Here is a 26493-nt window from a genome sequence, read left to right as displayed (position 1 = left end):
GGAAGATTAAGTATGAAACGATTCTAACCGCGCTTTGCTTATATTTTTTGCCTGAAATCAAAAATCGAAGAAGGATACAGCGGCAAATAATCGAAACACCATTCGTTTTCTCAACATTTACGTTTGAAAGAACATCAACTTCATTCACTTCTTCTTCATTTCCTACTTCATCATCATCCTCATTTGCTTTAATTTCTTCTTAATCTTGTTCATATTTTTGCTTTTATTCTTGTTTATTTATCATTTCATCATTCCCTTTTCTTCTTCTTCTTCTTCTTCTTCTTCTTCTTCTTCTTCTTCTTCTTCTTCTTCTTCTTCTTCTCTCTCTCTCTCTCTCTCTTTCTGCCTTCCCTTCCCAAACCCCTCCTCCTCCTTCTCTTCCTCCTCCTCCTCCTCCTCCTCCTCAAATTCCTCGGATTGTTATTCTTCCTCCTCATCCTTTGCTCACCTCCTTTCACACACAGCAGCCAAAGAACTTTGCATAAAAGAAAATTTGTTTCAAGAAGAGTTTTACAAGCAATTGTAGTTATCGAGGAATGGAACGAGAATAATGACCCGGTAAGTGCGGGAGAGGAATCAAGCTACTTCAGAGACATTTTCAAAAGGAGAATTTTTATGAAGCGGAGTTGAAATGGATAAAAGATGAGGAGAGGATGGAGAAGGAAGCGGGAAGGACAAGTGATGAGAAAAATAAAGAGCAAAAAGACGAGATTGAATCAGTTTCATTCATCGATTATTGATTTCCTCGTATTTCATTCAACGTTTGATGAAGCAACTGAATCGAAAAGAAAGTACTGATATTTTATTATGATATTTCAATCGATGAAAGAATAAAGAAAAAAAAACCAATTGGTTTCAAAAGTTAAAGGTTCAAATACTTATTTATTGAAACCATCTTTTTAACAAACAATTTCAATAATGTATTTCAAAGTTTTTTATTTATAAGTGCCATTTGGAAAGTTGAGAAACTTGATATTTATCTTTAACAGTTTCATTTTTTTATTTTTCACATTTTTGTTCGATCTTGTTCAATATGGACTTATTAATTTAAAAAAAAGGTATGATATTTTGTATTCATGAATAAAAAAACATATGAAATACTTTAAAAGCTGAATGCTGGAGAAAAAACAATTTGTCTTTTGATCAATAAATACCATAATAGAATTTATTTTTTCGATTTTTGATCTTTTTTTATGATATCAAAAAAAATCACCCAGATAGTTTTTTGAACAATTGTCAGAAATTGTATTAGAAGACTTTTTTTTTAAAACATTTGCATCTTTTGTATATTTTGACCAAGAAATTTTATGTTTTGTTCTTTCTTCTCCTCAAAAATAATAGTGAATAAATTTTATATGTGAAAATTAAATCATTTGTATTTATTTTATTTTTGTTTTTATTTTTTTTAAAAAAACATTTGTCGTGTTTTTTTCTCATATTTTGTTGTTACTATTTTTAATCAAATTTATGCTTCCACTCATGAAGTTTCACTCGAGTGAATATAAAAAAGTTGTCAAGTTTTTATTTCCATTCTGAAATAACAAAGAATGAGAAAACAATAATTTCATCAAAATTAGAAGTTGTTATGTTGATCTGGAAACAAATTAAAAGTTATTTAAAATTAAATTACTCAGAAGTTAAAAAAAACTATTTTCCACATTTTTGAGTTAAACAAAAGTTGGAACATTATCCCAACACATATTTTTAATTGTTTGATAAATATGTGAAAGTTTGAGAGTTTGATTTTTCAAATTATTTTTCTTTTTTCTTTTTCTTTTTCTTCTTCTTCTTCTTCTTTTTTTTTTTTTTATTTTATTTTTTTTTTTTTTTGTTTAAAAAACAAACGAATAGAATTGAATTTCATGACAGTTAAAGTTTATAAGCCACTGAACAATTTAAATAAACATAAAATGGGGAAAAATTAAGATTAATAAGCAATTTTTGCACAAAAGTTTTGAATATTTGAACCACTCATAACTTTTCAAAACTTTTTCAAATGCCAAAAGATATCAAATTTTCATAATTGAAAAAAGACTTCATTGATATAATTACATTTTGTTTAATGACAGCACAAGGATATCATAAAATGAACCAATTTTGTTGATAATTCCAGTTCACAAAAAGGAAATTAACAGTGCATAAATATTCAATGAAAAAGTTTGAAGATTTTATTAATCCCCAAATGATTTTCATTTCAGCTATGTTTGACAAAAATGTTTAAATTGTTTATCATTAAAATGAATTACTTGCTTCACTTGAAAATTTATCAAAAACAACTTTTCAAATGGAAAAACACATAATTCTATGAATCAGTTCTTTTTTTGGAACAAACATTAAATAGTGCATGTGTGTGTTTGTTTTTGATGTTGAAATTTTCCATTCAAAAATTTCGGTTGGAAAAAACTCCCATGAATATTAACAAATGAACATAGTAAAGAGAATATGTATTTTCATAAGTCCATGGCTTCAATTGAGCTTAAATATTTGTTTTTAAAACTGTTCTGATGTTCAAAAAACTTGAATGAAAAATCTTTTCCAAATTACAAACAATCTTTGAAAAAACAGCACACCGAAAAAAGTTATGATTTCAAAAAGAATCACCTATGCGTATTTTTCTTTTTGAAAAGTTGCAAATATTAAATAGTCATGAAAAAAATATATTCATATCTTGATCAAATTTATTTTCCTGCTCACGAATTTTCACAAGAGAGAATGAAATAACATTGATAAGAAATCGATTCATAATAAGTGAAGATTTGTGCGTGTCAACGAAATTTCTATCAAGACATGAAAATTTCAAAAAATTTTGTTAATTCAACATTTGTAACTTTTCAAAAAGAATAACGCATATGTTTCAATTTTCCAATTTAGTGAGTTTCATTAACGACGTTCTGTGAATTTAATTTTTAAAGAATTTTATTGAATGGTTTCTTTTCATTAATATTTAAATGATGAACAGCAACACATAATTTTGCTGAGCAATAAAACATATACAGTTCAAAGAATGATGAGCTAAATATCGTTCATGATCTGTTCAGTTAATAATGATTCACAAGTTTTATTTCTTCATCACCAGAATAGTTTTATCAATGACAAAATTCTACATCAAAAGAACATTTAAAAAATATTCAACATAAAAAAAATTTGATTTCTTCATTTCTTCATTTGAAAAATAAATGTCAATCATAATTTTTTTTTGAGAATCTTTAATGAAAATTAAATAAAAAATACCACATTTTTGATCAAATTTTGTTTTGAAACGGAAATAAAAAAACAATTCAACAAATCATCCATTTTTTGAATGTAATAAATATCATTTATTGATTATGGGGAAAATCAAAGGTTTTTTGAATATTTCATTGTCAAGCATTTTGATCAATTTTACCCTAATGGCAAAAGCACTTTTCAATTGAAATAAATAAATAAAACATTTTGGAACAATACACAAGATGAGCAGTGCATTTTGCGAGATGGAGACGCTGATGAGGGAGATAGATGCAAAGATTAAGCAGGTTGAAGAGGGCATGGGGATCCCGAAAACGTTGCAGCTGAAGGCAGGAGGAATTCGCGTTTTGTTCAAGGAAGAAGCGCAGGAGCTGCAGGACGGAATAAACGAGCTGCAACGGAGAGAGCAGGCGCGGGGGCAGCTGGAGGAAGCAGTGGGTATCGTGAGCAGCTCAGTGGAGTCGACGAACAGGGGATTGCAATGTTGCGTTAATTGCCTCAGACTGTTTGCTATGTTTTTCTGTTTTACTGAAACTTTAGTGAACTTTTTGTTTTGCTGCCAAACAAACAACCGTGCTGTTTGGCTTTGCTCTTTTTCTTTCTGTTTTTGATTATTTTAGAAAAGGGGCTGCCATTCCAGAAGCCCCGGGGATGGAGCCGTTTTTCCTGCAGCCTCAGCCGAGAAGGCGGCACACGCTGCAGCCACAGTTTTTTGGCACTCCAAGAGGAGGCGCAGGGATGCTGGAAGAGTTTCAGACGCCCGAGGAGGTTGGGCTGCTTGAAGAAAAGGCAAATGGTGGGTGCAGAAGCGTGTGGCAGAGCGCGTCTGCCCGTTCTGCGGAGGAACGCGCAGTGCAGCAGATGAGCTTGGAAGCACCATCTGCGCTGCGTCTGGGGCTGGAGGAAAGAAGGAGCTGTTCTTCGACCATGAACATGAATGGCTCAAAGTGCATCTACAAAGCCAGGGATTCGCTTGGAAACTCTGATGGCACAACAAGGTGTGTGGGAGAAACAAAGGGGAGGAAGGACGAGGGCGAGCAGGATCGATTGGGCAGTGAGGAAAGGAGCGTTGCAGGAATGGAAAAGAGGGAGGATGGTGCGAGCCAAGGGGCAAAGGAGCAGCGGGGCTGGGAGGAAGGGAAAAGAGGGAAAGGAGCGTGTGTGGTGGAGGAGGTGAGCGAGATGGAGTTTGGGGCGCTGCCTTGGCGGCTGAGGAGGAGCCTTACGGTGGAAGAACTGAACAGGAAGATTGAGCTGCTGAACAGGGCAATTGCAGATGAGCAGAGGCAGAACGGGGAAATAGGCAAGGCAGACGAAGAAAAGGGAGAAGAAGGACAAGCAGGGGCAGAGGAAGAGAGGAGGAGTGTTTCCTTCACGTCAGACGAGCTGCTGGAGATTTTTGAGTCAGGTTTGTTTTTTGTATTTCGTTTGGTGTTTCGTTTTGTGTTTTGGGAATTGCCTTTGAATTCACAATTTTTAACTCGAAACAAATGTGATGATTTTTGATTGCCTTTGTATTTTCTCTTTGTTGACTTTGTTTTTTTTTTTTTTTTTTTTTTTTTTTTTTTTTTTTTTTTCGTTCTTAAACATTAAATTGATGATTTGTTCTCTGTTATTTATGTGCATTGACTTTGGTGTGGGCGTCTGGAAACTGGGGTGATGGTTGCTTGGGCAGGCACAAAAGGTAAGACGATTGTGATGGCGCTGACAGCACTGCAGCTGCTGAAGGGGTTTTCGAGTGGAGGGGTTGTGCGATACTCTCCCTGCTGACAGCGCGAAGAGGAGGAATTGCAACACTTTTGATGAAAGGCATTTTTGGCTGTCTTTTTTGGGATGTCTTTTTTTGAGGTGTCTTTTTTAGAGGTGTCTTTTTGAGTTATCTCAATTGGCAGCCATTGGATAGCCCAAATCGATGATTCACCCGAGACAAACGAGAACATTCGATTTCATCAATGCGTTTTGTGCCTTTTGTTCTGCGCTGTTCATTTTTGCAGAAGGATGGTTATTGGGACGAATGGCAACTCGTTCGAGAAAGAGAACAAAAGGAAGAGGAGAAAAAGAAGGAGAGGCAGGAAATGATTGTGGGGAAGAAGGAAACGCGTCTGACAAGCATGTGAAACATCTCGATTTTGCAGATGGAAATTGCGAGCATGTTTGGCAGAAGGCAGCGGAAGGCACGAAAAGAAAGAGTGAAAATAAAAATAATTTCATTCTTTGCTTTCCTTTTCAGAAATGTGCTCCTTTTTGCATTTCAGCAATTTCTTTAAAAAAAAATTACTTTTTTCTTTTTCTTTTCTTTTCTTTTTTTGATCTTTCTTAAATAATCAGATGCTGTTCATTCAACAGAGAAAAAAAGAACGTTTTTTGAAAAGAAATCAAAATGAATTTTAGAAAAATATAATTTCAATTTGAATCTTGCACAAAAACATCTATCTTTGTTTTGACATGCAAATAGCTTTTTTCAACAACAATATTAAAATTATATTTCTTTTTTTTTTTTCGTTATATGCAAGATAAATGTTGTGGGACAAATACGAATTATTCAAATCTTCTCTTTTGCTTGCGCTGTGGCGTTGAATAATCCAGAAGAAAAAAATAGCCATGAGAGAAGACATTCGGAGTGTTTCGGAGGATATTGATGAAATGCGCGACGGTGAGAAAAGGACGAGGAAAAAAGAGGATTTGGGATTTGTGCATGGAGAGAGAGGGGAGGAAGAGTACAAGCGCCCGAAAAACCGGGAGTCACAGTCGGCATGGTTTTTGAACGTGCTGTTTTGCTTTTTCTACCCGTTTGTTTGCCGAGTCAAGCCAGTGACAGAAAAAGACATTCCGTGGCTGAGCGAGGAGGACAAGTGCAGAGAGAAGGCGAAGCAATTGGTTGCCAAATGGGACAAACGGTGGGGAGAGTATGAGATGGAGTTGGAGAGGTACAGGAGGGAGCGTGGGGCGAGCGGCAAGAAAAAGACGAAAAAGCCCTCAGCGCCTTCTCTGATGAAGCTGATGCTTCTGGACATGCCTTCATCCAGACTTGTTCTTGCGATAGTGCTATTGGGGCTGCAGTATGCTATTTAGCGAAAATATTTATTTTTTGATTCATTGTTTCATGTTTATTTTATAATTTTTTTTGTCTGATTTTTAAAATGAAATTCTGAAAAAAATTTTGAATTATTGTTGAATTCGCATTGCATTAGTACGGCGAGTCACATTCTGCAGCCCACCATGATGGGGCTTGTTCTGGAGGCAGTTGCAGAAAAGGAGGAGGATGGGAGCAGAGCATTTCCAGTTGCCAGTGGGGTGCTTCTGATTGTGCTGCCTTTTGTGCACGGGCTGTTTGATGCATGGGCGCAGAGGAATCTGCAGCACTATGCAATTTCGATGCGCGGGGCTCTGTCGTATGCGCTGATGGAGCGTGCGCTGAAGGCGAAGCGCCACACAGGCTTGAATGAAAAAAGAACAGAAAGAGGGAGAGAAAGAGGAGGAAACGAAATGGAAGGGGCAGGGGCAGGGACAGGGGGATACAGAGGGAGTGTGGCCTCGATATTGTCAGTTGACCTGCGGAACATGAGCGAGCTGTTTCCGCTGCTGCCGTCGATTGTGTGGATGCCAGCTCAGTTGGTGGTGCCGCTGGTGTTTGTTGTGCGAGGATTCGGGTGGGTTACGTGGGTTGGGGTGGCGGTGATGGGGGTGTGCGTGTGTGTGTTTGGGGGCATGAGTGTTGCGATGGAGCGCGGGATGAGGTCGTATTTGAGGATGAACGACGGGAGGGTGAAGGGGATAGGAGAGGTGGTGAAGGGGATGCGGACGATCAAGATGGGAGGGCTGGAGCGGCGGATGAGCGAGGCAGTGGGGAGGGTGCGGGCAGCGCAGGCAGTGGAGATAGGGCGGGCGACGGGGTGGCAGCAGGCAGCGCAGGCGGTGATGAGTGCTGTGCCGGGGCTGGTGAATGGGGCGACGATTGGGGTGCTTCTTGGGCAGGGCGGGGTGGACGGGCGGTGGTTTGCAGTGCGTGTGATGCCGATACTGGGATATCAGGCGCAGATGACGGAGCCAGCGACAGAGATGGGGGAATGGGCGCAGGCAGCAGGGCTTGTGTGGGCTGGGGAGCGGCGTGTTGAGAGATGGCTGGCGGAGGAGTGGGCAGAGCAAGGGGAGGAGCAGCGGATGAAGGAGCACTGGAGGATGGTGGTGAAGGCGTTGATTGAGAAAGAGAAAGAGAAAGAAACAAAAAAGGAAAATGAAGGTGGTGGAGAGGCGAGGATAGATGATGATGCTGATGATGCTGGTGGTGAAATGGAGGATGAAGAGATGAGAGAGAGAGAAGAAATTGCATTGGAAATGAGGAACGGATGCTTTGTGTGGAATGAGGCAGATGCTGAGGATGTGGATTTGGCATCGCTGGGGCTGAGGAAGGAGATGCTTTGGGAAGGGGCAGAACTGTCTGCAAGCACAGCAACAACATCAGAAATGCGAACAGCAGCAGTTGCGGCTAAAGACGAAGTAATGGATTCTGCGACTTGTGAGGATGGAGCGAGTGCCACAGGAGCCGACAATGCTGCACTGTCCCCCGAAACAGAGCAGCTTGCGGGCAAACATTCTCAGGCGACTGCTTTCGTGCCAGCTTCTTCACTTTCTCCACCTTTGCTTTCAGCAGCAAGTGATGATTCTGCGTCTGCGAAAAGCGAACTTGCTCCAGTTGCGATCAGGTCAACCGGGGCAACAGCGATGAAGACGCCACTGTTTGAGGACGAGTGCTCGTGTCAAGCGTCAACAGATTTGCCATTTCCATCGGTGCGCTCGAGGCAGTCTGTGTTTCAGCTGAGCGGAATGAACCTGCGCATGCGCCGGGAGAGCGTGGCAGTTGTGGTGGGAGGAGTGGGATCAGGGAAAACAGCGCTGTGCAACGCGCTGAGCGGGCAGATGCGGGAAGTGATGACGAAAGAGCGGGTGAAGCGTGCAGTGGCGATGGAGCTGAAGGCGATGGAGCTGAAGGCAGAGAGGCTGTGTACAAGGGAGAGGATGGAGGAGCAGAGAGAGAAGGAAGGAGAAAGGAGAGTGGTTGGTGTTGGTGCAGAGGATACAGAACTGCATTTGCCATTGGCATTGAATGGACAAAGAAGTGATACAGAAAATAGAGGTGTTTGCTTGGAGTGTGGAGAGGATGTTGAGAGAGGGGTAGATGCTGAAGGTGTGCCTGTTAGTTCTCTGCGTGCGGATGGAGATGTGCTGCTGTGCGGTCAGAATGCATTTATTGAGTGTGCGACGGTGAAAGAGAACATCGTGTTTGGAGAAGAGGAGGACAAGGATCTGCTTCGAAAGGCTGTGGAGGCGTGCTGCTTGGATGCAGAAGTCGAGCTGGAAGAATCAGAGGAAGAGGAAGAGGAAGAGGAAGAAGAGAGTGAATGCACTGAAATGAAAAGGAGGAGGAGGAGGAAGAAGACGAAGAAGGAGAGAAGGCAGAAGAGACATGCGATGATTGAGGAGGTGGGAGAAGGAGGAGACAACCTGAGCGGAGGGCAGAAGGCGCGAATTCAGCTTTGCCGGATTGTGTACAAGTGCTTGTGCGAAGTGAAGCGAAAAAGAGAGAGAAGAGAAGGGGAAGGGAGGGGAAGAGAAAGAGAGCACAAAGTGGTTGTGCTGGATGATGTGCTGTGTGGGCTGGACGAGGACATTGGATGGAAGGTGATGGCGAAGGGGATTGTTGGGGTGCTTGTGGATGAGTGCGGGGTGTGTGTGGTGATGACGACGAGCGAGTGGAAGTGGGCAGAGGTGGCAGATTATGTTGGGGTGCTTGCGGGTGGGCAGCTGGCAGGGTTTGCAGATGTGGAGAAGTGGGTCAAAGAGACGGTGGGTGCAGAAGAGATGGGGCGCAGGGGCAAAGAGGCAAAGGGGAGGAGAGCAGAAGGCGAAGATGGCAGAACGAGGAGGCGGAGGCGAACGAAAGCAGAAATTGAGCTGCGGCGGCGTGCCTTGCGGGAGAGGAGAAGCATGGAAGATGTTTTGTGTGGGATGAAGGAGGCAGAGGCAGAGGCAGAGGCTGTGCGGAAGGAGGGAGGAGGCTGTTTGTGCGAGGCGCCATGTTCTCCAGCCATTTGCAGTGCCAACACATCAGAACACACCTTCCATTTGCGGAGCACAGACATTAAATCCTCGTTTCACAAGAGTTCCCGCAAAGAAAATGAAGGAGAAGAAGAATTCTCACTCAACATTCAAGAGACGGATAAGGGAGAGAAGAAAGGAATTGTGAAACTTGAAAAAGAAAGAAAGTGTTTGAAACTGAATATTAACGATGATGAAGATGATGCAGATGAATATAGGCATTGGAATGAGAGGAAGGGAGAGGCAGAAGAGTGGAATCCACTTTTTGCAATGACTTCGTTGGAAGAGAGCGAAAGGGCGGAATGGGGCAAAGCAAGTGGATGCGAGCTGTGCGGCACAGAACGACAGTGCGATTGCTGTGAGCTGTGTGAAACAGCTGCAGCCGAAGCAAGAGCAGAGGCAGAAGCGAAGAGGAGAGCCATGCTGACTGTGGCGAAGGAGAAGGAAGCTAAAGAGCAAGAAGACGGAGCAGTGAAAGAAGTGAGGCCAGTTCGCGTTGTGATAGGAATGGCAGAAGATGGGATGAACAAGCCATCAGAGTGCGACGGATGCACACAGCCGAGCTGCGAAGGATGTGGAGTGTGGACAAACGCGCAAGAGAATTCGCCAATGGACTCAGCACAGTCAGTTTCATTTTTGTCTGCTTCACCGCTCTCAAATGAGCCTCTTCTGCAGCCAACGCGAAGGGGAATTGGAGAGCGGGCCGTTGCACCGATGGTGGCAGGGTGTGGAGGCAGTTCGATAGAGCCCAATGAGGATGAAGTGAATTCGGTGGAAGTTGTGCGATGCGATGCGAGTGATAGGGGATGCGAGGAAGGGGAAGGGAAAGAAGGCGAATTTGATGGAGAAGAGAGGATGATTGGAAGAGGTGAGACTGGTTGGGGAGCGAAAAGGATAAGGAGAAAAGAGAAGAGCAAGCTGATTACGGCAGAAGAGCAGGCGACAGGAAGGGTTCCAGCGGGTTTGTATTGGAAGTACTTGAGGACACTGTTTCCGATCGGGTGGCTGTGTGTGTTTGGGGCAGTGATTGTGGTGTCGGAGGGGATGGGAGTGTTTGGGGAGAGCTGGCTGGGGGTGATTGGGGAGGAAGATCAAGCAGGGGGGCTGGGGCAGCTGGGGATGGGGCAGAAAGGGTGGGTGTATGGAGGGGCGATTGTGGTGCAGCTAGTGCTGAGTGTGGTGCGGGCATTGATGGCGGGGATGGGGGAGAGACGGTCTTCGGTGGAGGTGCACTGGAGGCTGATGAAGTCGATTGTGGGCGGGCGGATGAGCTTCTTCGAGAGGACGCCAGCGGGGCGGGTGTTGAACAGGGCGAGCGGGGACATGAGCATGGTTGACGAGATGCTCGTGAGTGTGGGGGTGGCTGTGGCGGGGTGCTGGATCGGGGTGGTGGGGCAGGTGGTGGTGGTGGCAGTGCCGAGCGTGTGGTTTCTGTGGATTGGAGTGCCGACTCTGGGGGTGTTTTTTGGGGTGCTTGTTCTGTACGGGCGGGCAGCACGCAACCTGCAGCGGGTGGAGTCGATTGGGCGCTCGGCAGTGCTGACGCTGAGCGAGGTCTGCAGCGACGGGGAAGAAGAGGAGGGAGGAAACGAAGGGGAGAGAAGGGAGAGAAGGGAGAGAAGGAGGAGCAGGGGAATAAGCAGTGGGGTTGTGAGCATTGGGCAGTGGGAAAGGAGGGAGGAGTGGCTGAGGCGTTTTGAGAAGGCGACAGACGAATGGTCGATGCGGCTGCTGCTGAGTGGAGAAGGGAGAGGATGGACGCGGGTAACGACGTCGCTGCTGGGGGCAGTGTTTATGGGAGGGGTGGTGGTGATTGGGTGGTGGGAAATGAGTGCGGGGCTGCTTGCGGTGGCGATCACAGCGTCGATGGAGTTTGCGCATCTGGGGCAGACGCTGGTGGAGCGGACGGTGGATCTGGATGCGCGGATGACGGCGCTGCAGCGGATCCTGTTCTACGCAGAGGAGATGCCGCAGGAGGAGCAGGGGCGGCTGGGCAGCGAAGGAGGCGAGATGCCTCGGCAAGTGGCGCTTGCCGGCGCAGACTGTGCAGACAGCAGAGAGGACGCGGGATGTGAGAAGAATGCAGGAATGGAAATGGAAAACAACGAACAGGCTTGCTCTTCGGCTTCTGGCTCATCTGAGAGTGGATCAAGAGCAGACTCTGTGAAAGCACCAGATGCAAGGGATTTGGCTCAGAGAAGAAAAGAAGGGAAAGTGAAAGGGGAAGGGGAAGAGGGAGGCAAAGTGTTGGGGATGGAATTCAGAGATGTGTGGATGAAGTATCGGGTAGGGCAGGAGTATGTGCTGCGGGGTGTGTCGTTCGGGGTGGAGCAGGGGAAGTGGCTGGGGATCTGCGGGCGGAGCGGGTCGGGGAAATCGTCGCTGGTGGCAGTGCTTGTTCGGCTGGTGGAGATCGACAAGAGGCGGAGGGGAAGATATGAGATTGACGGCGAGACAGGATTTGCAGTACAGGTGGGGAGGAGAGAAAGCGCGAAGGGAAAGGAAGAGAAAGAAGGAGGAAAAAAGAAAAACAGAACGAAAGCAAGAAGCAATTTGAAAAGGAAATCTATTCTGGAAAGTGACAATGTTGCAGAAGAAGAAGAAGATGATGAAGAAGACGATGACAATGATGATGAATGGAATCGTGGAAGTGTGTTTTTGGATGGGATGAACATTGCCGAAGAGGCGCTGGAAGAGTTGAGGAGGAAGGTGTGTGTTATTCCTCAGGATGCTCCGCTGATGGGAGGGACGCTGCGAGAGAATGTGGATGTTTTTGGTCAGAAGAGCGACGAGGAGATTTGGAGAGCGCTGGAGGAAGTGGGGCTGAAGGAGATTGTGGCAGAGAGGATGGGGTGGGGGCTGGACACGATTGTGAATGGTGCGCTGGCAGAATCAAGAATTGGAGCAGAAGAAAGTGCTTCAGTCAAGGCACCTTCCTCCTTCCTTTCTTCTTCTTCTTCTTCTTCAAATGAAGCAGCCGATGGATACAGAGCAAGCATGGAATCAGCAATTTCTGAGGGAGAAGGAGGAGAAGGAGGAGGTAGAGGAAGGGTGTGCAAGCTGAGTGGAGGAGAGAAGCAGCTTGTGTGGCTGTGCCGAGCGGTGTTGGGGGAAGAGCGTGTTGTGGTTGTGGACGAGGGGACATCGCGGATGGGGGGAGAGGAAGAGGGGCGGGTGGTGGAGGCAATGGGGCGGGTGCTTCGGAGGCGGGGGTGCACAGTGGTTGTGATTGCACACCATCTGGACACGATTGCAGAGTGCGACGAGATTGCGGTTGTGGAAGACGGGGAGATAATTGAGCGAGGGAGGCCAGCAGCGCTGCTGGCAAAGAAGGAGTCTGCTCTGAACATGCTGCTGGACTCGAGGGACAGAGTGCTGGGGCTGATGGCAGGCGGGGGCTGAGGAGCACAGGAAGCGCCAGTTGCAATAAATGGTTCTTCTTTATGACCAGAAAGCGATTTCTTATTATTTGTTCGTATTTTATTTTTATTTTTATATTATTATTATTATTATTTATTTATTTTGTTTATTTTTGAATGTAATTTGAAGTCTTTTTCTGTTGTCTGATTTTGAGTTGTTTTGCTTTGCATGCCTCTTCGATATTTATTCGCAAATGGTTGATTGCTAGTGTTCATCCTCCGGTTTCTTAATTATTTTTTGTTTTCTCTTTGCTACATTTAGCTTCGTGCTGCGATTCTTTTGAAGTGAGATAGTTTTAGGCACTTTGAAGGGTATCTGGACAGCTGATTTTCAGAGGAGCATCGTTGGGACAGCATCTTCTGTTATGATTGGATGGAAAGCAATCCTTTCTGTTGCAGCAAGTGTGTTGTGTTACTTCGCCGTCAGTTGTATTTTAATGAGCTTGCCTGTTTGACACTGAAGCTGATATTTATCAATTTTTTGTTTCTTTTTCCATATTTTATTTTTATTTAATTTTATTTAATTTTTGTTTTTCAGTCTTTGTCGAGAACAATCCATCATTTTTGGTTGGCTCTCGCTTTCTTCAAGTTTCAAGTTTATGTTTTTAAATCGCCTTTTTTCATTTTTATTTTTTGAATTACAAAAACAACAATAACAAAAGAAAAAAGATAATATGATGTGCAATTGTTTTGAAAGCTTGAAAAAGAAGAGAGAGAGTGAAAGAAGCTTTCATTAGCTTCTTTAAAAATTGCTTGGTGTGCCTATCAATTTGTCAAGACATTGAAGTGAAAACTGACTCAGCTCAGCAACAACATTGTGCATCCCCAACAAACATTTATTGTTGGCTCATTCAAATCGGAGTTGAATCGGATTGAGACAAAAGAAAGATTATCAAACACAAAGTGAAATCTGAAGTTGAAAAATGAAAGGAAGAAGAGCTCAAAAGTCATGTCGATAGAGAGAAGAATGAAATTCTTGTCTTTTTGTTCAGCTTCTTTCTCTCACCAATCAGAAAATTCAAAGGAAAATCTGCCTATTCCTTCAATTCGTTTTCTCTTTCTTCTATTCATGAGAATGCACAAGAGGATTACGAAGATGACTCAAGAAACAGATAAGACGAAGTTGATAATTTTTTCTATTTCCTCTTTCCTCTTCTCAGCAGCTCAATCACAAAAGGATTGGCTTGAATTCTCATCGATTAGCCAGATTAGCATTCCCTTTGCATCATTTCTGATACAGCATATGATGATGAAGAAGGTTGTGCAAGGAGGAAGATGATGATGTTTGAGATGTGTTTAAAGAAGAAGAAGAAATACTTTTCCTTTCAGTCATATCTTTGTCGCTTCTGAGAATATGCATATGAATAGAAGTTCATCTCCTCTTCCAAAACGATGCTGATGTACGATGATCCAAAAACGTTCGAAAGAATTGTTTCAATGGAATCATCTTTTTCCATTCTTTTCTTTCTTAATCATCATTGTAGTTTGTTCTTTTCCTCTTTAATAGAACTTTTATCTTAAATATCCTTTAATCTGATTATTCTTCCTTATTTACCCTTCTTCCTTTCTCCAAAAGAATTTCTCCCTGCAAATAGAAATCATCAGGAATTTCTCAAATAACTTCCACTGCCCAAAAATACGAATAAATAAAAATAAAAAATTTCATTTTTCATGAAAATATTCGAATAAAACAAAGTTTGTCGCATACCAATAGCAAATAGAATCCCTTCCTGCAACCCCTTTGCCTCAACAAAAAATGTCCATTTTCACTCATTTCACATTTTGGCCTTTTTCTCTTGAACTGAAATTCCATCTCTATCTGTGAGAAAAACTCATCAAAAATCCAACCCAAATGCTCATATAACCTTGTTCCATGCATCCCATCCCTTTTGTGAAAAGTGTCCATTTCAGCCAATCGAGGCAAAAACAATCATTTCTTTCAAAACATCAAAAATCTCTTCAAATAAAAATATCACAAAAAATCCACCAAAAGACATACATTTATATGTGATGCAGAATCGCAAAACTTCCATCATTCGCACCCCTTCCATTCACCTGTGAAACCAATCTTCACATCATTCATTTCTTTCCCTGATGCCATTCCTCATGAAAATACAGCCAGCAAAATTATATGCTCCAAATCATGCGTTGTTCCATCCCAGAGGCAGATATTCGCTGGACGGAGAGTGACGGCTGAAATATCGGAACATCAACAAAAATGGATGATTCATTCTCTATTATTCATCGGATCATAAATAAATGTTGAAAAATAAACAAAGGAGAATATTTATTTTAATTATAATACAATATTTATCAAAAGTTTAATAATATTTTTTTTTGTTGAAGTGCCCATATTAGTCTGCAATAGAAAAAAGAAAAGAAAGCAGTTGGAGAGGCATGGTTATGTTGCTGTCAGGAATATTTTATTGTGTGTGGATAATTAGTGTGGGGTGCGTGTGCAAGAGTGCCACAAGTGATGGAGCAGGATTTGTTGAGGAATCAGCGAAAGAAGGAGAATTGGATTATCCTGAAGGCACATTGCGAGAGAAGGCTCAAAACAACAAAATTGGAGATGGCCATTTATTTGACACATTTATTGAAGGAAATGAAGGTGGTGTGGGAGAGACCGAAAAGCAAAAGAAAATATTGAAGAAATGCACAAAACAATGGAATGGGAAAAGTGGAGAGGTTGGGAAAGATGAAAAATGGGGTTTTTGCGATGAGTGGAAAATGTGGGGAAAGGAGGGTGTGTGTGGTGGGAGTGGGGTTGAGGGAAGTGTTGTTGGGGTCAATTCATCACTGAAACTGAATTCATTGAGATTGAGGGAAATCAGTGGGGAGAGTGTGCTCAGGGCATCGGATGGAAGTTCTGTTGAGGTGCATGGATGTGTGATTGGAGTTGAGAGAGAGACACCCCCCTTTGATTTGTGTGGGAGCTGTGGATTGTTCACCAACATTTCCCTCAGATCGTCTTCAACTTCAACCTCATCCTCGACTGAACAGATATTCCCTCCACTTTTCTCTTCAAAAGCAGTGGAAGGAGATATTTCAGAGAAATGCCACATTTCTGTTTGTTCTTCTCATTTCTCATCTTTTTGTGTGTCTTCAGCTCCGTTCATCTCATCGCACTTTGTATCCCTTTCCCAATTAGAATTCTTCAACATCTCCACAAATCCATTGAAAACAAGGCAACTGGCTGAAGGACTGGGCCAAAGAGTGTTTCTGATGAGTGGGTGCACATTTTCATCGGTGTGGGATGTGTATGACGGGGGCATTGTCCCCTCGCTGAACAGCCCCTCATCATCCTTGGCTGCTTCGAACACCTCTTTTGTCAGGTGCTATCGCTCTCAGAATGTTGCAATCAGCGGGAGTGAGGGGAATCCATCGAAACCAGCGAGACAGCAGATAGCAGACAATGGGGCGAATTCGTTCACTTGGTGCGTGTGGAATGGGTCAAATACAACTGGAACAACTAATTCTTATACAGATAGGGCTTCGAATGGAGGGGCGATTAACATGTATAATCTTGCAGCTGGGACGCTTTCAGTGAAATTTTGTTCATTTAATGATTGCTATGCATATGCTTATGGTGGAGGAATATTTTGTTATTCTATCAATTCTGTCAAGATTGAGAACAACTCATTCAATGCTTGTACTGCACAAAATTTGGCTGGAGGAGGGATGCATGCTGAATCAATTTCGTCATGTGTCAGGATCAGTGGGTGCGAATTCCATAAATGCACAGCAAAAGATTGTGGAGGAGGACTTTATCTCGATTATTTTAATGTTTCAGAAACAGGATGCATTAGAGAAGAAAATGGAGGAGGAGAGAGTGCGGGTGTGTTTGACTGCAGTTTCACTTCGTGCTCACTTACAAATGCTGCTGGTGGAGGGATGTATTGCTACGGTGTTCCAGCTGCATTCAAAATGCGTAGCATGCAGTTCATTTCGTGCAACGCAGCATCAACTGGCGGAGGATTGTATTTTGATCCATATCAACCAACAGCCCCAAGCAACAACATTTATTGCTATTTCTTCTTCTTCCATGATTGCAGTTGCAACTCTTTAACTCCATATGGTCATGATGTGTGTTTTTCAGATTATTACAATCTCTTTTCGTCTAACAACCCTTTCTATGAATCATATACAACGAATAGCGATAATAGGAGAGTGTACTATGATTATTATAACGGAAACAATTTGGTGTCTCAACATACAGAAAAGAAGGATTGGCTTAAGAACAAAACGATTTATGTTGGAGAGAATGGAAATGACTCAAATGAATTATGTGGGATAAATGAAACAAAGCCTTGTAAAACGATTGGATATTGCGTGAATAAATGCAATGATATAGCTAGTTTTGGAATTTCAGTGCTTGTCGGAAGACATGCGAGCGAAGCAGCAACAATCAATGTCGGGGAAAAGAAGATTTCAGTTGTTGGGAAAGGGAAGGCAGTGAGTGTGATTGGGACAAATTCTCTTTCAATCTCTTCAACAACGCTGTTCAGCATATCTTCTGGTCAACTGAAGGTGGGGCATGTGGGGATCGATCACAACGCGACAAGAAGCCCATCGCCGAGTGTGTTTGTGGTGTCTGTGGGGAGCGGGACTCTTTCGCTGGAGGATGTGGTGATCAACTCTTCGACATCAGGTGGGAGTGGAATCTCTTCATCTGTGCTTGAAGTGGCGCTGAGGCAGTTGAAGATGATTGATGTGGAGATCAAAAATATGAAAATATTACAGCCTCTGTTTTCTGAACCATTATCAACAGGATCGGCATCAGGAGAGAGTGTTCTGGGGAATGTGACAATTCGAAATGTGAATCGGACAACAGAAGGAGATGGAGTGGTGATGACAAAGAGTGTGAAGGGAGGAGAGACATTTGTGGTGTGGAACACAACAATGGAAGGATGTGAGTGTGTGAATGGAGATGGAGGAGGGATAAAGGTTGTGCTGGAGGGAATATCGAGCAAGATTCTTATTGGAGATTCAACGTCACCTGGCGGAGGGACAACAACATTTAATCAGTGCAAGTGCAGTGGATATGGAGGAGGGGTGATGCTGTGGCTGGCAGATAGCTCATTCGATTTTACAATATCATCAGTGAGTTTTGTTGGTTGCAGCGCAACATTGGGAGGGAAAGATGTGCTTGTGAATGGGAGCAGGTTTGTGAGTGGGGCAATAACAGCCTCAAAGCTGAATGTTGGACACAATGGATCTGTTAATGATGAGCTGATGGGATATGATCGGAATGAGGGAGGGATGGGAATATTCCCATTGAATGTGTTTTTGGATGCATTTTCAGGAGCAGCACATGTGGGGAAGGGGGTAAATGGATATGGAGGATATGACTCGTGGTTTTGTGGGTTTGGGTATTTTCCATGCAAAACAATCGCAAAGGCAGCAGAGAACAGATTCAGTTTGTCAAAAAAGAACATTGTGTTGGATTCAGGGTTTGAGCTGGAAGAAGTTGTGTCGATGGAGGGGTCATATGAATGGGAGGTGTATTGTGGGATTAACAAGACGAATGTGAATGTGAGAGTGCCGAGTGGAATGACATCTTCGTATTTGATAAATGTTCAGAGTGCAAGCTCAATAAAGAACATTGCATTCCAAATTCCATTTTCGTTATCGAGTGCAACATCACTCATTTGTTTGACAAGCTCATCACTCACACTCACAGACTGCTCAGTTGCTCATATATCAGAGAGCACATCGAGTGTGACCTTTGGATATAGCATTGTGAATGCGCAGAGCGGGAGTCTGAACGTGGAACGATTTGTGATGGAGGAAGGGCTGACATTCAATGATCACTCAGCGATTGAGTTTTGTGAAGGGATGACGAATGTGATTTGTTCAGGATGCAATATCAGTGGAGTCAAAAGGAATGGTGGAGATGGAGGATGGATGAAAGGAACAGTTGGAGGGTGTGGAACGTTGACTGTTGATGGATGCAATGTGAATGGGTGCAGTTGTGGTGGTGGAAAAGGAGGAGGAATGTATGTTGGATTGAAGGGAAGTGGAAAAGTGGCTGCGAGTGGAACGAGTGTGATTGATGGGAATAAGGCAGAGAATAATGCAAAGAATAATGGAGGGAGAGGAGGAGGGATGTTTGTATTGATGGAGAGTGAGGGATGTGGATTGACAATTGGGCAGAATGTTGAGTTTTCGAAAGTGAATGGGAATGTGGCAACATATGGGAAGGATGTGTTTGTTGATTGTGGGAGTGGAGTGTTTTTGGATTCAAAAGTGAATACAAACACATTTTCATTTTTTGATGTGAGAACAATTCCATCAGATGTGTTGAAACTGAGTGGGAGTGAAAATGGGGATGAAAGTGGAGTGATTCCACTGTTTGTGTATTTGTGCACAATGGGGGCAAAAGTGCTTGTTGATGGGAGTGGAGGAAATGGGAAGGATCACAATCATTGTGGATTTGATGCATTTAGGTGTTTGACAGTTGATTATTGTGCGAACTCGAGGTTGAGTGAAGGTTCAAAAGAAATAGAAGTTATCTCATCTTCGTCAATAACGAAGGAAATAACAGGACCATCATTTGGTGTGAATATTTCAGGCAGAATAGTGTCATCAGATGGAGAGAGGATTCGAGTGAATGTGAGTGATGGAGGATCAGACACACAAGATTGGCTTGTTGGGTGTTCGAGTTCACTGACAATGAGCAGACTTGCATTTGTTGTGAAAGGTCAGTTGAAAGCAAGGAGAAGTGCATTCATTCATTCAACATCAACACTCAGTGTGACGAACTGTTCAGTCTCATTTGAGAGTGGGGCATTGACTGATGGAAAGATAGGATACAGCATCATTGATATGGCAGGAGGGAATCTGATTGTTGATGGATTTGTGATGGAAAGTGGAATGACACTGAAGATGAATGGGAAATCACCAATCACAATGACAAGTGGAGCGCAATTGGAGATATTGAATAGCAGAGTGAGTGGAGTGGAGGTGAATGTGGCAGGTGGAAGTGGAGGAGGGGGATGTTTGAATGTTGGGATGGGGGTTAATGGGAATGTGAAAATTGAAGAAAGCAATTTTTCATCAAGATGCTCAGGTGGAAGTGGAATGAAAGGAGGAGGGATGATGATATCAGTGGGAAATGGAGGAACATTGAGAGTGAAAGGAGTGAAATTATCAGGATGTGCTGTGCCATCAGAGGATGTTGAGAACGGAGGGAGAGGAATGGGAGGAGGGATGTTTGCTGAACTTGCCAATCAAATAGGAACATTTTCATTGGAGAACATGACATTTAGTGGGTGCAGTGCATGGAAGGGGAAGAACATGTTCATTTCCACATCTGATCTGAACAAGACCGTGACAAACGACTCATTCAAATTTGATTATTCCTCAATGAAAGATGATAAGACTCTGTTTGTTGGGAGTGATGATTTTCATCAAGAAAAGGATTTGTTCATGTTCCTCATTCCATTCAGCTCATTTGAGATATTTGTCTCATCTGAAGGATTTGATGTTGCACGTTGTGGAAGTGAAGAAGAGCCATGTCAGACGATGTGGAAAGGGATGGAAAACATGATAGAGGGAGAAGGAAATAAAACAATTCAGATTGAAGGATCAACAATCATTCGAGATTCATTCAATGTGTCCAATTATCAGATCAAAAAGGGTGTGAAGATGGGAGAAGAGAATGTGAAAGCAACATTGAATTTTGAAAAGGCAATTGGAGGCCAACTGGAATATTTTATGGAAAATGATATTTATCTTGAATTGACAAACATCCAACTTCAATTAACATCTGGATTTGACAACTCAGCCAAAACAATTATTTCGAATATAAATGGAGAATTGGTGATAACTGGATGCTCATTCCATTCAGAAGCAGGAGTGAACAATGGATTTGATTGTCCATTTGTAAATGCGATTGGAGGAAGTATGGAAGTGAATGATTTGTCGATTGAATCGTGCAATGTTGGAAACAATATTTTTGTCATTCATGATACTGGAATTACTTGCCATTTTGTGAATGTTCAAGTGGAATCGTTGAATGAAAGTGGAGGTTGCATTTTGTCAATCAAGAAGTCTGAAACAGGATTGAAGATAAATGAAGTGGGTGAGGAAATGAGTCTCAACATTGATAATTCATCATTTTCAGGGGTGAAGAGAAGTGACAATGGAGCAAGCATTTTGGAATCGAAGAGTGAGAAAAAGATTTGTTTTGTTGTGAATGAGAGCAACATCACAGAAGACAAGGCAGAAACAAGTGAAAAAGGAGGGGCAATATTCTTCACATTGGGTGCATCTGGATCAATGAAGATGATTGACTCGATAATCAGTCAATGCAGCTGCAGTGACTCCACAGGAAGAGGAGGAGGAGTGTATTTGACAACAAAGGAAAGAGGAGAATTGAATTTCACATTTGTGGGAATGAAATTCAGTGCAAATACAGCAAGAGTGGGGAATGATATTTTCATTGAATGTTTCAGCATCACATCTCAGATCAATGAAAGCCAATTTCAGTTTGATCTTCGAGAGGGCCATTATTCGCGGATGAATGCGATATATGGAATTGATTGTTGCGAACACAAAGAAGATACAAATCTGATTGATTTTGTGACTATCCATCAGAGTGACACAATAATTGTGAGCAGTGCGGTTGGATCGAATGACAGACAATGTGGAACAAATGCTCTTCCATGTGATTCAATTGAACGAGGTCTGATTCACTTGACATCTGAATATGTGAGTCTATTGTATGTTGATACTGAGAGTGTGGTTGGAAGAGAAATAAATCTGAAGGAAATGAGTCTGAGTTCGAAGAGCAGAGAAAATTGTAAAGTTGAAGTGAAATCAAGAATTGAAAAAACAAGGGATTCTTTGATTTCAACAAGAGAAACAGTCTCGTTGGTGAGAGTGAATTTTGTATTTGATTCGTATTTCATCTCTTCACATGAATCATTGATGTCACCCGAAGGAGGAATTCTAGAAATTATGAATTGTTCATTCAGCTCAAAACATTTAATTGAAGAAGGAAATGCTGCTTTTGCAAACATTCCATTTCACATTATTAATATAGAAAAAGGAGAATTACAAATTGTTGGATGCACAGCGTCAAATCTTGTGCTTCAAAAATCTTCAATATATCTTTCATCTTCTCTTCCATCAGTGATTGATTCATCAACGATTTGCAATTCAACAATTAGAACATCTTTGATGGATTTTAAAGAATGTGGACAATTTACAATAAAGAATATCAATACAGAAAATATCTCAGTTGAAGGAAATGATAAATCATTGATATCTTGCCTTTCAATGAAAAAGACTATGCAATTGACAAATTGCACAATATTTGGAGTCAGTTCAAAGGTCACAAAAGGGAAATTGATGAAAATGGAGAATTGCACTGATGTGAAAATGGACAGTTGCATTTTTGATGGAAACCTAAAGAAAAGAAATGAACAATATTTGAATATAGAAGAAGAGATGTGCAGATGGGATGGATCTCTTGTGGATGTTGTGAAGAGTTATGTGATGATGAAAGATACAACAATCTCGAATTCACCAGAAGGAGGAATAACAATGAGTGGAGGGGCGTTGACTGTTAATTATGGAAGATTTGAAAACAATAATCCATCGATTGAAGGATATCCATCACTGAGAAGGAACATCATTTGTTCAGATTCAGGAACATTGAATGTGAAGAGTTTGAAAGGAGGAGATGGATTGAAGGATAACTCCTCACTTTGGATGTTGAATGAAGGATGCAGTTTTGAAGGGATTGCTTCTGAGAGGGATTCATCATTTTTCATACCTGTATTGGAGAGTGTAGAAGCAAAGGAAGAGACAGATAGAATGAAGTTGACATTCAAAGGGATGCTTCTTGTTCCATGCAATCTGTTATTCTCAGTTGTGAAGAGGAAAGGAGAAGAGAAAGAGATTGAAAAATACGATTTTGATTCAAGTGGGTTTTTGTCAGAGAGAGAAGTTGAGGGTACTGTGGCAAAAGATCTAATCAGCAGCTGTGGAAATGATGTTGAGGTGAGTGTGCATATTTTATTTGGGAATTCAAATGCTCCTTCCTCAACTGATCCATTTGTCCTAAAGAACAGGAGTGAATCCAAAACAAGTGGAGATGAAAGGATTGTTGAAGGAGGAAAAGAGGGGAAATCTTATTGGATTATCATTGTTGTTGTGTTGATTGTGATATTATTGGTTGTTCTGATTGTATCTATTGTTCTGGCTGTTCGATGGAGAAAAGCAAAGAAAGAGAACAAAGATCTGAGAGAGATTGTGAATGATAACATCAAGAAGGATCCGAAGGCGTTTGAGATGGTGACGATGGAGATGTCACCAGAGGAGCAGTGGAGTAGAGAAGAGAAGAAGAATGAAGAGAACGCAAAGAAGAGAGTGTTTGTGAAAACTATGGTGCATTCGGATTCAGAAGAGTATTTGTTGGCTGAGAGTGGATCGACAGAATATATTCTTGGAAAGGATTCAGACAAGATTCCTGAATGGGCACTGGAGAAAGAAGAAGAGGAAGAGATAAGGAAGAGAACACCATCACCATCGATTTCATCCACAGACACAGAAACCTCATTTGTGCAAATTGAAGATGTGAGTCCAACTACCTCATCGATGTCGAATCTGGTGGATGCAATGGCCTGTTCATCTCCTCATGAGAAGCTGATTGTGGACTTGAGAGATTCACTGTTCATGCTGCTGCATGGAAGGAATGAGAAGAAAGAGATGGCGATTGGCACTCTTCAGCAAAGAGAGCAAACAGCTGCTCAGATTCTGTTCTGGGTGGCTAATCTGGCGCTCCACTCCTTTGACGAAATGGAAGTTCCGCTTTCCTCTCTTTCCAATTTGAGTCCTCATGTTGTGCTGTTCTCAGAACATATGGTGATCTGCATTGTGACGCATTCAGACTTATTGTCAGAAGATGACTCAGATTCATCATCCATCTCTTCATCAACAGTTGTGACATCTGCTAGTGATGATGATGATAGTGACTCTCTTCCCTCATCAGCGTTTGAGGATGAAGATGATTACAAAAAAGAGTGTTTAAGGTGGAAGGCACCAGAGCTGCAGATGAACAAGAAGATGGGAGCAACAAAGAGCTCAATAGCATTCTCGATTGGGATGATGCTGTGGGAGTGCTTGACACTGGAGATTCCGTTTGGAGAGTATGAGGCAGCGATTGCAGGAGACAAGATTGTTCGTGGGGAGAGGCCGAGGATGGGGGAAGAGCACTCGAGTCTCGAAGAGGTGGTGAAGGAGTGCCTGTCGGGTGAGGCAGGGCTGCGGCCGACACTGGGAGATTTGAAGCGGGAGTTTCTTGGGCACTTTCCGAAAGAGGCGCTGATCATGACAGTTTCGGATGCAGTTGCGATTCAGTCGTTGATGTATTGCGAAGCGAATGGACAGGATGATGAGGGTGACGATAATAATAATAATAATGAAGTTGATGAGGATGATGAAGATGAGGGAAACACCAGCAGCAGTTGCAGTTTGAAATAGTTTGGAAGGGGAATGCGATTGAGCAGAAAGAGGAAATGAAGGAAATATGGATGAGCAATTTGAGATGGTGTTGCTTTGAATAAGTGTTTTGTTGGTGGAATGAAAATATCAGGGCAGCTGCATTACCAGTGGCTGCTTTGTGGAATTGAAGAAAGTCAGATTTTTATTTCAAATAGATGTTTTTTTTTTATTTTGAGAATGTGTTTTGATTTGTGGGAAAGCCTCAAATGAATATTTGTTTTTATTTTGTTTGTTTTATTTTTTTTCACTAGATTTTGTCATTCACCAAAACAACTGTTTGTGTTTGTCTATTTTTCTATTTTCAAGTTTTTGTGATTGTGTTTCCCTTTTTGATTGTTAACAGACATGAGTATTTATTTTCTGTTGTGTCTCATATATTTATTGTTTTGATTGATTTTCCAACACCTTTTTCGAATGTTTTCATATATGGAGATTTTGTTAAACCATTCTTATTTCGATTGTTAATCCGATATGTATTTGCAGACATCTTCTTGTGTAACTCAAACAATTTTCGTTGTATTTTTAACAACAATTCAATTTTTTCATTTATTTTTGAGTAGATTCAGTGTTTTTCAGCACGCAACACCAACACAGTTTGAATAACCATGCAATTTAGAATAATTTTTTAACATATAATATTTTATTATTGATGTTGAAATGCAGAAAATGCTGTTCAAAGATATTCACACATTTTTGATTCGTCTGTGTGGAAGGATTCTTCAGTTGAGATAAGCAGAAGTTTTAACAAACTCCCTTTTGTTAAAATATTTTCAAAAAAAATACCTTATATATATGATAATATCGAAAATTTTTTTCACAAAATCGAAAAAAATTCATTGAAAATTGAAAAAATAATTGTTTTTTTTTAATTATTGAGCATGTATAATTTTCGAATTTATGTAAATTTCGTTATCTTAATTGTTCATTTTTATTTTCATTTTTAACAAGTTCGATAAACATTATTTTCAAATAAAATGAAAGTGAAGAAAAGAAAACAATAAAAAAAAGAGAAGAAATGAAAAAAATGAAAAGGAAACAATTTTCTTAAAAAATAGGTTATTTTTTTTTTTTTGAAAAGTCGAAAAAGTCTTTTTTTCAAAGAAATCAAAATTTTCACATTTAACTCAAATTTCTGTTTCGACTCATGAATCTCCTCAAGAATATTTGAAATAGCATTATCAAGATACAGATTCTATATCAGTGAAGTTTGGTGTATGTTAACAAAAATATAAGAAAAAAGTTATATGAGTAATTATTTATGAGATCATAAAATCGTTCGAGAATTGATCAAAATAAAATATAAAAATTTGAAAATATTTTTTAATAAAAAAACTCGGAAATAAATTGTTTTTGAATGAAAGTTGTTAATGTTAAAGATGTGATATCAAAAACACATAAAAATCATTTTTTAAAAGCATATCCATAATATTTATTTGTAAATCTGAAAGTTTTTTTTCATTTTTTTTCACAATGAATCCAGTTGCATGCCAAAAACATTTTTCCTGTTTTGTCATTTTTTTCAGCACTCAAATATTTTGTGTTCATTTTTTCTTTCTTTTTTCCATTTATCTCTTTTTGAATAAATACAAAGAATTAATAAAAAACAAAGGAATCATTCATTTTCTTGTTATAACAATCGGCACACGCACTATTGGATCACTTCCATTGCTATTCATCGGAAGAATTTGCAGCGTTGCACACTCTGTTGGGTTCAAAATCATCAATAAAAGATTTATTTCTTTTTTACTCATTTATCCTCTTTTGCTGTTCCAAGCACCTCGCTTATCGGATATTATCGGAATAGAAACAGTAATTTACTGGAACTGAAAATTATTATTTAAATCTCTGGAGACAAAACATTACAGAACATGAACAGAATACATTCACTTGGTGCGAGTGGAGTGGATAAAGATAACTGGAAACAATAACTCAAATATTGACGGAGTACCAAGTGATGGAGCTATGTGCATGTACAGTCAATCAAACACCTCTGTGTCTGTTTCTCATTGCTATTTCAGCAACTGCTATGCTCATTATGCAGGCGGCGGAACAAATTGCATCAATATAAAGTCTGTTGAGATTGCAAATAACACATTTGATTCTTGTACCGCTCAAAAAGATTATGGAGGAGGAATGTATGCTTATTATATTACTTCGTGTGTCAGGATCAGTGGTTGCAAGTTCCAGAAATGCAAAGCAAGTGGCGCTGGAAGAGGGCTTTATCTTAATAATTTTCAGG

The 26493-nt window shown here is 41.3% G+C and overlaps 3 protein-coding genes across 3 annotated transcripts; all 3 read left to right on the top strand.

The window, feature by feature from the left end:
* Nucleotides 1–3388: 3388 nt before the first annotated feature.
* Nucleotides 3389–5515, top strand: MONOS_12305 (uncharacterized protein). The gene is made up of 3 exons (XM_067864915.1): nt 3389–3730; nt 3846–4633; nt 4901–5515. The coding sequence occupies exons 1-3, from the start codon at nt 3450–3452 to the stop codon at nt 4993–4995; spliced, it is 1164 nt and encodes a 387-aa protein (XP_067721890.1). The 5' UTR covers nt 3389–3449; the 3' UTR covers nt 4996–5515.
* Nucleotides 5516–5826: 311 nt separating this feature from the next.
* MONOS_12306 (putative Multidrug Resistance Associated Protein (MRP)) lies at nt 5827–13408 on the top strand (the record flags this gene model as incomplete). The annotated part of the gene is made up of 2 exons (XM_067864916.1): nt 5827–6284; nt 6417–13408. 2 exons carry the CDS (start codon nt 5827–5829, stop codon nt 12721–12723), a joined length of 6765 nt encoding a protein of 2254 aa, XP_067721889.1. The 3' UTR covers nt 12724–13408.
* A 1729-nt stretch (nt 13409–15137) lies between these two features.
* On the top strand, nt 15138–24233 carry MONOS_12307 (uncharacterized protein; the record flags this gene model as incomplete). The annotated part of the gene is made up of 1 exon (XM_067864917.1): nt 15138–24233. The coding sequence occupies one exon, from the start codon at nt 15138–15140 to the stop codon at nt 24231–24233; it is 9096 nt and encodes a 3031-aa protein (XP_067721888.1).
* Nucleotides 24234–26493: the final 2260 nt, after the last annotated feature.

Source organism: Monocercomonoides exilis (assembly GCF_001643675.1).
Source record: "Monocercomonoides exilis strain PA203 chromosome Unknown scaffold44-821271, whole genome shotgun sequence".
NCBI lineage: Eukaryota > Preaxostyla > Oxymonadida > Polymastigidae > Monocercomonoides > Monocercomonoides exilis.
Note: the sequence above shows the minus strand (reverse complement) of the source record. Positions and strands in the feature narration are given on the sequence as shown.

Excerpts from the sequence above, each read along its gene's own strand:
- MONOS_12305 (XM_067864915.1), top strand. The coding sequence starts at position 3,450 with ATGAGCAGTGCATTTTGCGAGATGGAGACGCTGATGAGGGAGATAGAT. Across the intron at positions 3,731-3,845 it reads TGCGTTAATTGCCTCAGACT|AAAAGGGGCTGCCATTCCAG; the intron begins GTTTGCTATGTT and ends TGATTATTTTAG. Across the intron at positions 4,634-4,900 it reads GCTGGAGATTTTTGAGTCAG|GCACAAAAGGTAAGACGATT; the intron begins GTTTGTTTTTTG and ends TTGCTTGGGCAG.